Here is a 15,651-nt window from a genome sequence, read left to right as displayed (position 1 = left end):
CCCTTGGAACCTGGTCACAGGCTTGCTGCCCTCCCCAAATTCTGCAAACACCTTCCATGCCCTCCAGCTCCTTGACCTCCCTATCTGCAAGGTCCTCCTGCTCTTACCCCAACTCTGGCTGGCCCTGGCCACTCCGTGGACCCTAGCATTCTGTAACTGCTGCTCTATCTCCACAGTAACCATTGTTGTCAACCACTGTCCCCCAACTCTTCCAGTCCCTGAAGGCAGGAGCCCACCAGTTTCAGGGAAAGCAAGGGCCACAGGGCTTCCCCTACCCCATCCTCAGATCTCTGAGCTTTTTCCTCAAATGTCCAGCCCCCTGGCCTCACATCCAGCTTTACCAGCTTTACCAGCTTTACCAGTCAAACGGAGATCTGGCGACACCCCAAACACCAGCCTCCCCATCATCTTTTATGCCCCCAAGGCCTGCTGGAACCTGATGAGAGGGCCCAGAAGTTGCCTCAAAGGCCGCTCAGGGCTGTGGGACCCCAGGCCCTAGGGAGTCCTCAGCATGGCACGCCTCTCCTCCTCCCGCGACTGCCCTCCTGCGCCTCAGAGGCAGAAGCTTGACCCAGCCTGCCACCTTGCGCACGCTCCTGCCAGTCCCTGACCAGCAGGGGCCACTTGTCCACACATGGTCATCCCACATCTCTCCGCATCCCCTCCCGCACTACAATCTGACTTCTTGCCGCACCCATACAAACCCTTTCCCGTGGCGCCGCAACGAGCAACCGAATCCAAGGCCCGCGCCTCAGCTCCCTCCTCCCTCGCCGCCGCCTCCTCCTCCCAGGGCTACTGCACTCCGGCTCCCGGACGCCAAGGCCCGACCTCCCCTCGCTCGCGCCCCGTCCTCCTCCAAGCCGCCTCCCTGCTGCGAGCCTGCGCCTGCAGCCCGGAGCTCGGCGACCGCTCGGCGGCCCGGCCCCGCCGCCCGGGTCCCGGGCCCCTCGGCCCGCCCTCGCCGCCGCCTCCCAGCTCTGCGTCCGGCCGCCAGCGGTGGCCCCTTGCCGGGACAGCGGGCCGCGCCGTGCGCGCAGGGGGCTGGGGACGCAGGCCCGGCGCGGCCCAGAGCGCAGTGGCTCCTCCGCCGGCGCGGCCGAGCGTCCCGGGGACGCCGCCGCCAGCCAAACCCCGGCCCGACCCGCCCCCTGGCGCGATTGGCCGCGCCTGCCCAGCTCTCTGCGCGCTGATTGGTCGGCCGACAGGTCGGTCAGGCCGGGCGCCGCCCAGGCAGCGGCGGCGGCGCAGGAGAAGCGAGCGGGACCGGAAGGGTCAAAGGCCCCGGCGCCCCTCACACCCACTGCGGCGGCGGCGGCTGGGCGGAGCGGAGCGGAGCGGGGTGGGGCGGCTAGCGGAGTTCGGGCGGCGGAGCCGGGAGCGAGCAGCACGCAGCGCCGCCAGTCCTCCCGCCCGCCCTGTCCCCGTGCGCGACGGCGGGGAGGCGAGGTGAGCCCGGCGGGCGGGCTAGGCCCGGCGGGGGCTGCTCGAGCCGGCCCCGCAGGAGAGGGCCGGCGGGGTGGGCCCGGGGCCTAGGGGCACTGGCGGCCGCCGCCCTTGCGCCCCGGATGCGGCAGTCGCCCCCTCCCACCCGCTGTCAGCAGCCCGGGGCTGCGGGCCCGCTCCCCGGCCTGGCCACGCAGACCTGCCTGGGGGTCTGTGGGCGCCATCCCATCTGCTTGTGCAGCTGCGTTCCTGCACTGGGCGCCCAGGGGCCGGGTCTGGTCCCGCGGCCTTGGCTAAGGCACTGATCCTGCTTTCCCTCGGGAAAATGGGGACATGTCTACTCTTCTGGACAGGGTTGTTGTCGGGTTGTATGACTGTATGAAAGCACCTGGGCAGGAGCCCAGTGCACATTTGTGGAAAATTGGGCGGGATACTTCCCCTTGCTGGTGTGAATGTGATAGGAACCCCCTCCCCATCCGCTCAAGGCCCTCTCCCCCCTCACTCCTCCAGTGCCTTGTCATCGCACAAATGCCCAGCAACGCCAGAGCAGGTACTGCCTGCCTTCCTTACCACTCCTCCCTACCCCAGAACACTGCTCTTCCTCCCTCTCATCCTCTCACCTGCCTTAAACAGGCCAACCCCCATTTGCCCCAGGACCTTTGCACTTGCTATTTCCCATCTTTGGAGTTGTCTCTGAGATCTTTGACTCTATCCACTCCTTACTCTTATCAGATGTCTCATTTTTGGTGAGGGCTTACTTGATCACCCTCTTTCTTCCCTTAGACATTCTATTTCATTATTTTGTTTAATTTCCTTCCTAGCACTCACTCTGGTTTGAATCTATTCTGTTTATTTGCCTGTTTATTTTCTATCTCCCCCACTAGGATGTAACTTTATGAAAACAGGTAGCTGTCTGATTTGTCCAAGGCACACCATAAGTATTCAGTAGTATCAGTTCAGTGAATGAATGAGTGATCTAAGGAATGACCCTACCTGCTTGTTGTCTCTGCTTTACCTTTCATGTAGTGACTTCTGACTAACTTGTGAAACTTGTAAGCAGAAGGAAGCTTCTCATTTTGTGAAACATTGTAATGTCCTTGACCTGTTTATTTGGTAACTGTCAGAATAAGCTGTGATATAAAAATATTATTATGTTTTTGTAATAGTTTAGCTCGAGCTTTGTTCCGCACATTCAGGAGACATTTCCTGAATTCTGCATTTTCTAGGTCACACTTAATGCTAGGCCCTAGGGAAAGGAATAGCAACAGAGTCCCTTCCACCAGAGAGTCCAGGAGCTCAGTGGGGAAAGTAGGCATGCAGACAGCCACAGGACAGTGCAGGGCATCTCCTGTAGTGGAGGGGCTGTGCCGTGGAAATGTGGAGGAGGTGACAGGTTGTGCTCGTGGACCTTGAGGGTGATGAGAAATTTGTCAGGCAGGGGGAGGCACAGAAGTGTGAAAGGGCAGGGCCAAGGAAAGATCTTAGCTCAGTGTGGAGCTGGGAACCAGCCTGCAGGGCCAGGTATAAGGGCATAGAGTGGTGGGGGCCCCAGAGAACCAGAACTTCACTCAGTAATTTTCTAAAAGAAGGCAGACTTCCAAATTTGTATTTATACTCTTCTGATTTTTAAATGTTGGTAATAGCTAATTAAAAATTTTTTAAAACACTGTGATTCAAGCCAAATACAGACCTCCTAAAGCTTGGTTGCAGGATAGTCAACCTCTGGGACAGGCTGTGGGGAAGAGAGGAGCTGTGATGAGCTGGAAAGGCAGCCTAAGGCCAGGGGAGGCCCTGTTTGCCTGGGTACCAGCCGCATACCCATTTGATTGTCACTGGAGCCCTGTGATTAGCGGGTATAAAACCCACTTTTACCAGAGGGGAAATAGAGACTCATAGAATTTCAGTAGTCTGCTTTATAGCAAGCTGGAATTCAAACTCAGCCCCCCCGCCCAAACATTCTTTCCTGGGTTCCTTGGCTCTGAGTATTCTCTATTGACTTTTACTGTGTTCTGGAAGAACATCTAATCTATTCAATGTTTTCCTCCATTTAACCTTTTTTTCCCCCCCAAAAGGATCCTGTAGGGCTAAAAATAACCCTATTTTGGTATAGTCTTCTCTGGAGAGCTTTGATTTTCCTGAGAATGTAATTTGCATGGTGCCAGGACTTTAAAATAATTTGTTGACAGATTAAATCTGTTTATTTTATCCCCTAAATAAATATTAGAGAGTATTCTTGAACTTGTCTATTTAAAATCTTCTTAATTTTCTGGATAAAGAAAAGTGCCAGATGAAGCAATTAGTAGTGAGTAAACCAATTGTTTTCATGATGTATAAGATAAAACAGAAGCCAGATTTTTTTCTTAAGACTATTAATTTGGCAGTAGGGCAGCTACTTTTTTTTTTTTTTTTTTGCAACAGAATCTCGCTTAGTTGCCCAGGCTAGAGTGAGTGCTGTGGCGTCAGCCTAGCCCACAGCAGCCTCAGACTCCTGGGCTCAAGCGATCCTGCTGCCTCAGCCTCTGGAGTAGCTGGGACTACAGGCATGCACCACCATGCCCAGCTAAGTTTTTCTATATATATTAGTTGGCCAATTAATTTCTTTCTATTTATAGTAGAGACAGGATCTCGCTCTTGCTCAGGCTGGTTTCGAACTCCTGATCTCACCTTGAGCAATCCTCCCGCCTCAGCCTCCCAGAGTGCTAGGATTACAGGCGTGAGCCACTGTGCCCAGCCAGGGCAGCTACCTTTGATCTAAATATATATACAGTAGTTATACTTCACACTTGGTCATGAAGGTGCCATTTTTACATAATTTGCCTTAAGAATAATTCATTCTTAATAATTTTTATTTGGCCTTAATCATTTTTAATTGATTATATGAATTAGTTTCAATATCAGTCTTTTTATTTTAGCTGTCTATTATGAGAACCTTCAAACATATACAGCAATTGAGTGTCCAGCTTCAACAATTATTAACTTCTGGCCAATCTTATTTCATCTGTAACATCCTCCACTTACACATTTACCCCTATGTTATTTTCAGGCAACTCCTGAGTATCATATTATTTTACCCATAAATGTTTCAGTGTACGTCTCTAAATACTTTTAAACTTGAAAAACCAGTAATTCTTTAATATCAAAAAACCAGTCAGTATTCAAATTTATAGTTGTCCCATGAATTTTACAGTTTCTTTAATATTTTAAAGGTGGATCCAGATAAGGTCCATACATTGTGATAGGTTGATATGTCTTTTAAGTTTCTTTGGATCTGTAGATTTCACTTCTTTTTTGTTTTCCTTATAGTTTATTTGTTGAAGCAATTGAGTTGTTCAGTAGCAGTTCCATAGTTGATAATTGATTACATCTCTGCAGTGTGATTTAATGTGTTTCTCTCTATTTGCTGAAAATTAATAGCTGGATCTAGATAAGGTGTGGTCAGATTTAGGGTGCATACATACGTCAAGATGCCTTCCTAGGTGGGCTGTGTGCTTCTGTCTAGAGACACCCTGAGGTTCTATGCCCATCTCTATTTTACAGACGAGTACATTTGCTTGCCCCAGGTCACCCAAATAAATGGCAGACACACTGGGAGTCTAATTCCAGGGTCCTCATATTAACCACTGCTCCACTATGCCCTACCATATTTATTGTGCTTAGTTTTGCCTTTAACAGACATTTACTGGGCATCCACTGTGTTATTAGTAGAGGATTGAGAAATAAATCAGACATATTTTTGGCCCTTAAGGAACTAGAGATAGACCTGCAATGCAATATAAAACAAATACAGATCGGCAAAAAAGGGGGCATGCCCAGCACAGTTTGAAGGAAAAGGATATAGAAGAAAACTTAGAAGAGAAGCAGGTGCTTGAACTAGATTTTGAAGGAGAATGAAGGTTGACCAGGAAAACAAAAAGGAGAGGGCAGTTGTTTCAGGCAGATGGAACAGCTTGAGGTCTGAGGTACACAGTAGCCATGTGTGTCTGCTGATCCCAGGTGGTTTGATATTGTCAGAGAGTGGGCCGGGGGCCTGCTGTCTTCTATGTTGTGCTAAGGCAGTCAGTCACTATTGAAGGAATGCAGACAGGAGAATGATATGATCACTGCATATTTGCAACAAACCTCTTCTTAAAATTCCTTATTAGAAATAAGTATAAATTCATAAGAAGTTACAAAAGTAGTACAGAGAGGGCCCATGAACCCTTCACCCAGTTTTCTCCAATAGTTGTATATTTACATGACTATAGTATAGTATCAAAACTAGGAAATTGGCATTGGTACAATGTGTGTACAGTTTTTGTCATTTTTTATCACGTGGAGATTTGTATAAACACCACCACCACAGTCAAGGTTCAGAACTGTTTTATCATCCCAAAGATCTCCTTGTGCTACCCCTTTAAATCTATGCCACCTTACCCCTGGCAGCCACTAATCTGTTCTGTATCTCCATAATTTTGTCATTTAAAGAATGTTGTATAAGTGGAATTTTACAATATGTGACCTTTGAGATTGGCTTTTTTCACTAAATATAGTGCCCGAAGATCCACCCAAGTTGTTATGTGTATCTCGATTTGTAGTTTGGTTGTTTCAGTTGCTCAGTAGTAGTCCATGCTATGGATGTGCAGCAGTTTAACCATTCACACACTAAAGAATATTGAATTGTTTCTGGTTTTAAGCTATTACAAATAAAGCTGCTATGAACATTTGTATACAGGTTCTCATGTAGACAGATCTCTCTTCCTAAAGTGGCGTGTGTGCAGTGGTTTACATGCATCAGGAATGGAGACTGGAGAGCACTTCTGCTGTGTCTAGGTCCCGGGAGCAATGAGAAGGCCTTACCCAGGGCACTGGGATGTGGGCTGGAAAGGGGGAGAATGAACAGGCCCTGGTGGATGAAAGCGGTCTGGTGGGGAGGGTTCTCGCTGAGTCCTTAGGAGCCAACAGTGAAGTGATAACCCAAACTAGTTGTTACTCTATATCGTAGTGTGTACGGTAGCTTAAGAACTGATGTCCAGAGGATGGCCCTGGGAGACTGTAAGGTTCTTGATTATCAAAGAAAAGTTAAGTTGTTATACTAAGGTATTTTTCTTAAGAATTAAAGTAGGAAAATAGAACAATTTGATTAAAAAAATTCAATAGCAAGTATTAAAGAGTGATGGTGAGAATCTGCTTTTAATCATAGCTATCAGGTGGGTATTTTGAAATTATTGTGATTAAAGGTTGAATTGAATCTGTAGATCACTGACTCACCTTCATCATCAGGAAAAAAAGTGTTTTGGTAGGGGAAGCCAGCAGGATGAAACGTGAAAGCCTGTGTTTTTCTGTCCTGGTCCTGACCAGCCTTGGACACAGGGCTTTGCTTTCTAAATAAAATTAGAGATGTTCGAATGGTGTGTTGGGAGGAACATGAATATTGTGGTCAAACCACCTAGATTCAAATCTGGGCCATGCTGAGAATTTGGGCAACTCCCTTACTGTCTTCAAACCTCTGTTTCCTCATTTGCAGAGTGGGGTTGATAACAGTGCCCCTCATAAGTTATTCAAAGAGTGTTTATAAATACAGACATGACCCTGGCCCACTTTCCTGTCTCCAGTCTCACCTGCCTCAGACCCATCCTCCATGCATGTGTCAGAGTGATCATTCTGCAGCTCTTCCTTTAAAAATTTTTGTTTAATCGGTTTTTTAATGTGAAATATGTGCATTTTTTTTAAAAAATCAAAACAAAATTATGAGAAGAGTGAAAGTTTTTCATTTCCCACTATTTCTCTGTACTTCCTAGCATAGTGTGTATGTGTTTTTATGTAGATTGCCATTTATTAAGTGCATTCTTTTTCAACTTGCTTTATTTCTTTATATATCTTAGACATCTTTCCATATCAATACATAAAGTCCTTGCATTCTGTTTAAAGGCCTTACTGTACTTTTATGCCATAATTTATTCAGTAAGTCCGCAATGTACATTTTAGGTTATTTCTGGTTTTTTGCCTATTACAAGAAAAGTGCTATAAACATTTTTGCACAAATATCTTTGAATACTTGGATACATACATTTGTCAGATACATTTATGGAATTGTGGTTGTCAGGTTAGGATTCATGTGCATTTAAAATTTTCATTAGCTATTACCTATGTTCCTTCCAAAAAATGTTTTACCAATTTACAGTTCTCACCAACATGTATGAAAGTACTCATTTCTTCATGCTTTGGTTGATACAGTGAAGAGACTTGAGCTCAGGTCTTGCCTCCTCCAGGAGGCCTTCCTGCACATCCACCTATCTCTCTCTCCCTGTACTCCTTTCCCTGCCAGCTTTTGAGAAGCTCATGGCCTGAGGGAGGAAGGCAGACCTGCAAAAGCTGCTGCAGCACAGCGGTGGCGGCTGCACTGCGCAGAAGCAGCACGGAGGGAGCCTGTGCTGGACTGACGGTGGTGCTGGAGCAGCACAGCGTGCTGCTCACGTGGTTGCATGAAGAATCCATGTACTTCCCATTCGTAAAGCTGTCTTCTGAGCCCCACTTGATAGTCTGTTTTGTTGAAATATAATCTCAGCAGTTGACTCATTAATAGCTAAAGTACATGCTTTCTTGGGTTACCTTGAGATTCTTTCTCTTGCTCTCATGAAGTCAAAGCTTGACAGAGAAGGTAGCTTTGACAGCTTCTCTCTTACGTGATTTTTTTTTTTTTTTTGCTTCCTAATAGGGCAACTTATTTTAATTTTAGAATTGTGTTAAATCTTGAGATGAAGTTATATTAATAATTCTAGAACCTAATAAGATTGAATATACTCCCCAAATTCAAAGAAGCTAACCTAACATTGTACTTACTAGTCTGAGTATAGGTTACAAGCAACTGTAGCAGAGATTTGCAGACTGCTCAACAGGGTTGAGGTTGATTTGTGTCAGTCCCAGCATGGGCAGGTGGCCCAGAGTTGGGGGCAGCTCTGTGCCACAGTTCTTTCAGGAATCTGGCTGGTGGGCGGCTCTGCCGTCAACAGCATGTGACTTCTGTCTCTGGATTTGCGACAGCTGATCCTTCAGCTAGCAGCAAGGGAGAAAGATAGACTGGAGAGCAGGCGGCTTTCTATAAGAACAAATGTGATCTGGAGCTTGCACACATGACTTCTACTCACGTTGCATTGGCTAGAAGTCGGTCAACTGGCCATACCCGGCTGCTGGAAAAGCTGCCAGATATTGTCTCTAGTTGAACAGCCATTTGTCCCACAGGAAAGGGGAAGCTTCTGTTACTAAAGCGAGGACAAAAGGAATGGATCTTGGAATATCTCAGCACCTGTGCGTACCTCTGGTGGTTGGCTGTCTCCCATGGCCCTGAGAACCAAGCCCAGATAGCTCCTCCCAGGCTCATGGTGATCTGGCCACATTTTCTCTCTTTGCTCCATTCTCCCTCTATCCAACAAAACTAAATCTCAAATGACTTACCGCATTCAGAGTGTGCCTCCACCTGTCTATAGATGCTACTTTTCCACCCCATAACTCCTAATTGTTTTTATCCTTTGGGATTTAGGACCCTTCCTGTGTGGGGTCTCTTCCTGAGTATGGGTTCACTCAGGGCAGGCGCTGTGTTCTGGCACGGGACCTCATCCGCAATGGACGCTCAGTAAATGCTTTGAAATGACCAGTGTTGTTGGTGTATTTACAATATGGCAGAGGAACAGCTGCCCCAATAAAGCAGGTTGTAGTGGGTACCTGCGTTTTTGCTGATTCTGTCTCTAATCCTTTGCACTTATCCTCCTAGCCAAGCTGAGCAATTCACCGTGTCTGGACACAGTCAGTGTGAGCTCTGTGCCTCTGCTCTCCAACTCTGACAAAATAATCTAAGGCGGATGTCGCCTCCTCCATGAAGCCTTCCTTGTCTTCTGCACCCCTGCCAGAGGGTAGGATCTCTTTTGTCTTTTGATTTTGTTTACATTTTCCTTATGGTCCTTACCGTGTATTATAATATAGATAATAGATTTGCTCCTCGCACTTCTACCCCCAATAGAGAATTATATGCTGTTTCAAGACTAGTTCCTGCCTGACCATGGTATACTGTCTATAGTACTTACTACTTTTTTGTCCAAAGGCACCCCTTAAATGTTGAGTTGAATTGTTTCAGCCTCTTGCAAACTATAAATAAGTTCATCTCTAGACAAGGATATTCCTTTAGATGTCAGTAAAATGGAGCAGCATTGTGGGGAATTATTAAATGCCGTAGTATGAGTCAGATCATCAAAGGTTTATTAAATGTGCACACCCTCCCGGGGATCAGTGCCTCCCTATCCTACTGGCCTTGGAGTTTGAAATGCCATGGTGAGGGAAACAGACCTGTTCCACCTTCCTGGAGCTCAGGGCACAGTGACCTGGCAGCCTAGGTCAGCTCCTGAGTCCCCGCACAGCAATGTGGCCTGGGCAAGTGTTCCAGCTTGCTCAGCTTCGGGTTGCTCCAGTGTAACACGGGCTGATAATCCTGCTGTGTGGGTCGTTGTGAGTTGTTTGTCCGGCGTCGAATGTAGTATGGTGTCCCAAGAGTCACTCCCTGACCAATGCTCATGGCTCTCGGCAGGAGTGGCTGGTCAGCTGAGCCACCTCGACTGCAGCCACTGCCCCGAGAATGGTGGGAAAAACACAGAGCAGTGGTCAGCTCGAGAAATTATTAATTTGACTTCAGTTCTTTATTTTAGATGTTATTTATTTCCATATTTAAGGAAACTCCTCAACACTATTGTGCTGAAATACAAATCATCACTACAAAACCTCACTGAGTGTTAAACATTAGATGGTAGAATAAAAAAGCAAGGAATTTGATGGAGCTGTAGGATAAAATTTAAATTTGTGTTTTTAAACAATATAAGATGTTTACATATATGATTTTGTTGCAGGCGTTATAATTTTTAAAGAAGACCAAAATAAACCACTTACTGACTTTTTTTTTCCCCGCTTGCTGACTTTTAAATAAACATCATCAGACAAGAACCAGGGAGCCAGATAAATGTAACTGCCCCCCAATTTCTGCTTGCTTATTTGCCACTCAAACCCTGTGGTTTCAGTGCTGCTTTCTGGGGGCTGCCAGTTTATACTCAGACGTTTGTGAATAAACTTCATAGTGTTGATAGTATTGACCGTGGGTCACAGCAGAGATCTCCGTGTACAGATCTCTGTACCAAATCCCTGTGGTGTTATGGGACTTGGGGGCTGCAGGCCAGTACTGGGCCCCCTCTTGAGGCAGGAGCACACACAGCACACCAGTGTCACCAGTCCTCTAACCGCGTGTCACTTGGCGTATGAATCGTGCTTTCTGGTTCATCACCTTAACCTGACTTAGCAGAAGACTGGTCCATCTGCTTTTCTTTAGGAACTCTAGAAGTGATCATTTGGAACATTGTCCCATCGCTGGTTGAGACTGCTAAGCGTGAACTGGTCCCTTAGGAGGGAGGCTGATGGGAAGTGTACAGGGATGTAGACTTTTCGTGGCCAATAGTAATGTATAAATTCTTTTCCCACAGGTGGTTCTTTTCTAATCCAAACCTTTAAATGTGGTCTTGTTTGGCTCAAAATTTCTTCCATTTTAATAGTCTTATACCACTGAAATATCTTTGCATTTTTTGTGTGTCTTGCTTAATTAAGTTTGGAACTTGGTGAACCTGAGTTTATCAACTTAATAACCACATTGTCTTATATACTGATAAGTTTGAAATGCTATTAAGTGAGCTGTGTACGTATAATTTCAGTAAGAATGCACATTGTGTTTTTCTTTGAAGGAATTTGACAACTTACCAGCCCTTGGGAACATTACATGACACTGCATCATGAGTGACAGTGAATGTGATAGTCAGTTTTACAGTGTCCAAGTGGCAGACTCAACCTTCACCGTCCTGAAACGCTACCAGCAGCTGAAACCAATTGGCTCTGGGGCCCAGGGGATCGTTTGGTAAGTATGGTCTATTTTAATAGTGTGGATTAAGTTTTTGCTGTAATAAAAAGTAAAACTGAATCATCAGAATTTAGAAATACTGATGTTAAATACTCTTTGTTATAGGTTTATGAGCTAAATTGAACCAACCTATTGCTCTAGTTATATGTGGTCAGGCTACAGGCTACAAACTCAAATTCTTAGAATGCTGCATAACTTTAAATAGGTAGCAATTTTTCCTTTTTTTTTGGTTTGTTTCTGTTTCTTTTTTTTTTTTTTTTCATTTCGCCTGTCATTATGATATCAGAGTAATAGGTATGACAGTGAGTTGTAACAGAAATTTGGCATTTTATTTATTTCTTCATCATGGCCACCTTTTCCCCCCCTCCCCCTTTTATTCCCAATCACTCCTGTTCATTTCTAGGCACCATCATTGCAGTGCCTGCCATTCATTGACAGGATGAGGCAGTCAGTGTCATTATCACTCCATGGATTAACCAGGAAGGGATGCCGTGTGAGGGTTGGGCTGGCCGTCTCTCCCTTGGTGTCTCACTTCAACCATGTGTCCAGCCCAGGACGTCAGAACCGTTAGTCTGACCCTGAACCTTAGTCTCTTGCATGGTAAGACAGGCAGCTGCCGCGACATCACTGGCCGGCTAAAGGTAAAGTTTTTCACATGTTTTCTAGACTACAGTTATCAGCACTTCCCAAACTTTTATTCTGGGCAAAACTCTTTTTTTTCTTTTTTTGGTCAATGAAAACAAGATTATCTTTGTACCTAAAAGAAACTGTGATGAAGCTAAACATCTGATGTTTACAGCTAGTAGGAGGAAGGGAATCAAGATAAAAGAGAATTCTTTTGGACGTTTTGGTAGGAGAGTTTAAGTTGACATATAAAACTGTGGAGGTTAGAGAGTCATCATCAGTGGTTTTTAACTGATCCTATAGTGCAGAGACATGTGATCAGGGGAATCAATTGTTTTCTTCAGCTTAGGTGGTTGAAGGCCCTGCGAGCTAAGAGGATATTGCAGTCCAGAGCTTCTGAGAAAAACTAACAGGGGAGAAGGGGCTGTTTGGTAGGAATGCCAGCCTGTGTCTAAAATGGTGATGATCTTAACTTCCAAATGATAATAGCTATATTGGTACTTAAATCCAGTGTTGTGCCAAAAGAAGTTTTAAAGTCAATGGGTGGTTCACATTAGGAAACTTGGATGGTAATAAAAAGTCATAAACAACAAAATATTCGTTTTATTTATAATCCATCTCTTATTTGGAATTAGATGGTTATTTGACACAGATAATTTGGCGCATGTGCATGAGAGAGAGAATTGAAAGAGAGGTAGCGAGAAGCAGGAAATAGCAAAGGTCTAGCGGGGGGCAGTCATTTAGGGCTATAGACAGGTAACGGTTTTAAACATGGGCCTCATTTATCCCAACTGGCTTGTCATTCACTTGTTTTTGAAAGTTAGTAGTAATGGAAACATTATCTAGTCACTGTGAACTCTGCCATAAACCTCATAGTACAAATGATGAAATTAGGACTGAGAAGGTTTGTTGACTTCTCCCCATCTCACAGAGTGTCAGTGATAGGCCTGGTTTTAAAACCCAGCTGATGGCCTTTTGGGACCAAAGATTTGTACTTTTGGTCCCACATGGTTGTACTGAGGAAAGGTTTGTTGATTACTTTGAGCCACTGATACTTTTTGGTATGACCAGGACTCTGACCTAACCTCTCTTTAGAATCTTAGTAATAGTGAGTAAATTGTCACTAAATGCCATTAGAAAATTCTGTTACTTTTCTTTATCTCTCTATAAGACAATGGTTGTGTTCAAGAACAGTTTTAATTTTTATAGCCATAACTGATACTCAGTTTTATGGTGTCCTCCCATCTTATGTTCTAATGGGGAAAGCGAACAATTTGTAAGTGATTTTAGTTTCCTTTTCCCCCTTTCTCTTTTGTGTCCATCCTTCACCAGGCTATGAAGCACCAAGTGGAATTAGAACTAATCTGGTTATGGCACATTCCTGTTCTTTTTTTTAAAGCTTACTATTCTTCAAATAAACTCAACAATAGGTTAGCTACTACTTTGACAAGAGGAATTGGGTTTTCTAACATATTCCTTCTTAAAATATTGCCATTATACCTTTAATTGATTTAATGATCCAAAACTTACATTTGTCACTATTGTACTTTAAAATTATCTATCAATGATCTTTTGAGGGTGTGGTAGCAGAATGGCCTTGCCAGAGATGTCCACATTCTAATCCCTGGAACCTGTGAATATGTTACTTCACATGGCAAAAAGAACCTTGCAGATGTGATTAAATTAATGATCTTGAGATGGGGGATCATTCTGGATTAGCAGGTGGGTTCTTCTTATAAAAAGAAACTAGGATGGTCATAATCAGAGATGATGTGATGACAGAGCAGAGTTTGGAGTGACACAGGGCCACAGCCAAGGAATATAGGCAGCTGCTAGAAGCTGGAAAAGGCAGGGAGCAGCTTCTCCCCTCGAGCCTCCAGAAAGAATGCAGTCTTGCTGACATCTTGATTTTAGCCCTATTTAAGACCCATTTTGGACTCTGATCTCCACACTGTAAGATAATAAATATGTGTTGTTTTAAACTAGTAAATTTGTGGTAACTTGTTCCAGTAGCAATAGAAAACTAATACCGGGGGCCATGTGTGTTTTCATATTTTTGAGAAATAAAATATCATAATAGCAACAGTGTATGATTTATACAGCTAGTTAATCTTCTGTATAAATCAGAGCTCAATGAAGACCTAGGGAGGTGTGCAGATGAACCAAAGTGCAGGCCGGGCCGGGGACTTTTATACGAGTGAAACAAAGAGCTAGAACCAGAATAAAGTATTCTTACTCATGGTTTTGAATTGTTTTTATAATTGTCTTTGATTTGTTTGTTTCTGTGTTTCTGTTCCTTAAAAAATTAGTAAAATTTATTAGGAAATAAGTTTTAAAATGTTTATCATTTTGAAGTATTAATAAATATCAACTAAGTTATATAGTAAAATTAATTGTAAGATTGGGGAAAATGTATATATGTTTCTTTCATATATATTCAGTTTTTCTTTCTCCTTGTAAAGTCTCAAGTTCTTCAAGCCGAGTGTGGTGGTGGCACTTGCAGTCCTATCTACTCGGGAGGCTGAGGCAGGAGGATCACTTGAGCCCAGGAGTTCGAGGCTGCAGTGAGCTGTGATCATGGCACAGCACTCCAGCCTGGGTGACAGAGCCAGAGCCTGTCTGTCTCTAAAAAATAAAAATAAATAATAAATAATACTTTAAAAATCTCAGGTTGTTCAACCAAAAAGTAAAGCTTACTCAGTTTATGAAACAGTTCTATGAAATGTTCAACCTTTAAAAAAGAAAGTTTAATATTAATTCCGGCAGTACTTAGAAGTAACAATTATAGCCTTAATATGAAATAATCAGTATAGCTTTTTTTTTTTCTTTCTTTTCTTTTCTTTTCTTTTCTTTTCTTTTCTTTTCTTTTCTTTCTTTCTTTTCTCCTTCCTTCCTTCCTTCCTTCCTTCCTTCCTTCCTTCCTTCCTTCCTTCCTTCCTTCTTTCTTTCTTTCTTTCTATTTATTTTTTTCAGAAAAATATGGAACACTTCACGAATTTGTGTGTCATCCTTGCCATGGGGCCATGCTAATCTTCTCTGTATCATTCCAATTCTAGTATATGTGCTGTCGAAGCGAGCACTCAGTATAGCTTTTATTCGTTTTTCTTTTCCTCTAGTTCTGTACAAGCATGAGCATTGGCCTGGTCCTAATGCTGTTTTATTTTCTCTATATTTATATAAATAAAAACATAATGTTTATAGTAAAATTTGTATGATAAAGGAGACAAATGGCATAAGGCATAGGATGGGTGTGATTCAGAAGACGTGAGTTCTGAATCCAGCTCTGATCTTCATAGCAGTGGTTCTTTGTGACCTGGGCAAATCACTGTTTCTTTATGGGCCTTAATATTTTCACTGTAATGGGTAGTTTGGAACTTCTGATTTAAGATAGTAGATCAAACACCTAAACAAAGGGAACAAGGATGATAATGAGTAGAGAGTTTTAACAAATGTATAAAATATAGAAAGTAGTTGGAATCTTGATACAGATAAAATAACAGAGGAAATAAGAATAAGTAGATGAGGCATTTGCAACAAGGAAGAGAACCTGTCTATAGTAGAACCCTAAAGAAGCCATGGGTATAGAGGTGACAATATGGAAAATGAGGATGAAATGAGGGGCTAAAACCAGGGCTGTGAATTATAAGTGTACCAACACCTGC

General features: G+C 43.9%; 1 protein-coding gene and 1 non-coding gene across 7 annotated transcripts in view; one reads left to right on the top strand and one right to left on the bottom strand.

Annotated features, from left to right (window-relative positions):
- The first annotated feature begins 1,232 nt into the window (after positions 1–1,232).
- Positions 1,233–15,651, top strand: part of MAPK9 (mitogen-activated protein kinase 9) — a 54,284-nt gene continuing 39,865 nt past the window's right edge. For 3 of the 6 annotated variants that reach the window (XM_012754587.3, XM_012754589.3, XM_012754592.3), the window contains exons 1-3: positions 1,233–1,446; positions 9,191–9,329; positions 11,193–11,362. In XM_012754587.3, the coding sequence (XP_012610041.1) occupies positions 11,241–11,362 (122 nt within the window). In that variant the 5' untranslated portion in view covers positions 1,233–1,446; positions 9,191–9,329; positions 11,193–11,240. Of the gene's footprint in view, positions 1,447–9,190; positions 9,330–11,192; positions 11,363–13,609; positions 13,712–15,651 lie in introns of those variants that run through there. The other 3 variants (XM_012754590.3, XM_012754596.3, XM_012754595.3) reach the window with 3 other exon arrangements.
- On the bottom strand, positions 14,963–15,069 carry LOC142861751 (U6 spliceosomal RNA). Its single transcript, XR_012912905.1, has one exon. It is a non-coding gene; the product is annotated as a U6 spliceosomal RNA (small nuclear RNA).

The sequence above is a fragment of the Microcebus murinus genome, chromosome 17 (genome assembly GCF_040939455.1).
Source record: "Microcebus murinus isolate Inina chromosome 17, M.murinus_Inina_mat1.0, whole genome shotgun sequence".
Classification (NCBI taxonomy): domain Eukaryota; kingdom Metazoa; phylum Chordata; class Mammalia; order Primates; family Cheirogaleidae; genus Microcebus; species Microcebus murinus.
Note: the sequence above shows the minus strand (reverse complement) of the source record. Positions and strands in the feature narration are given on the sequence as shown.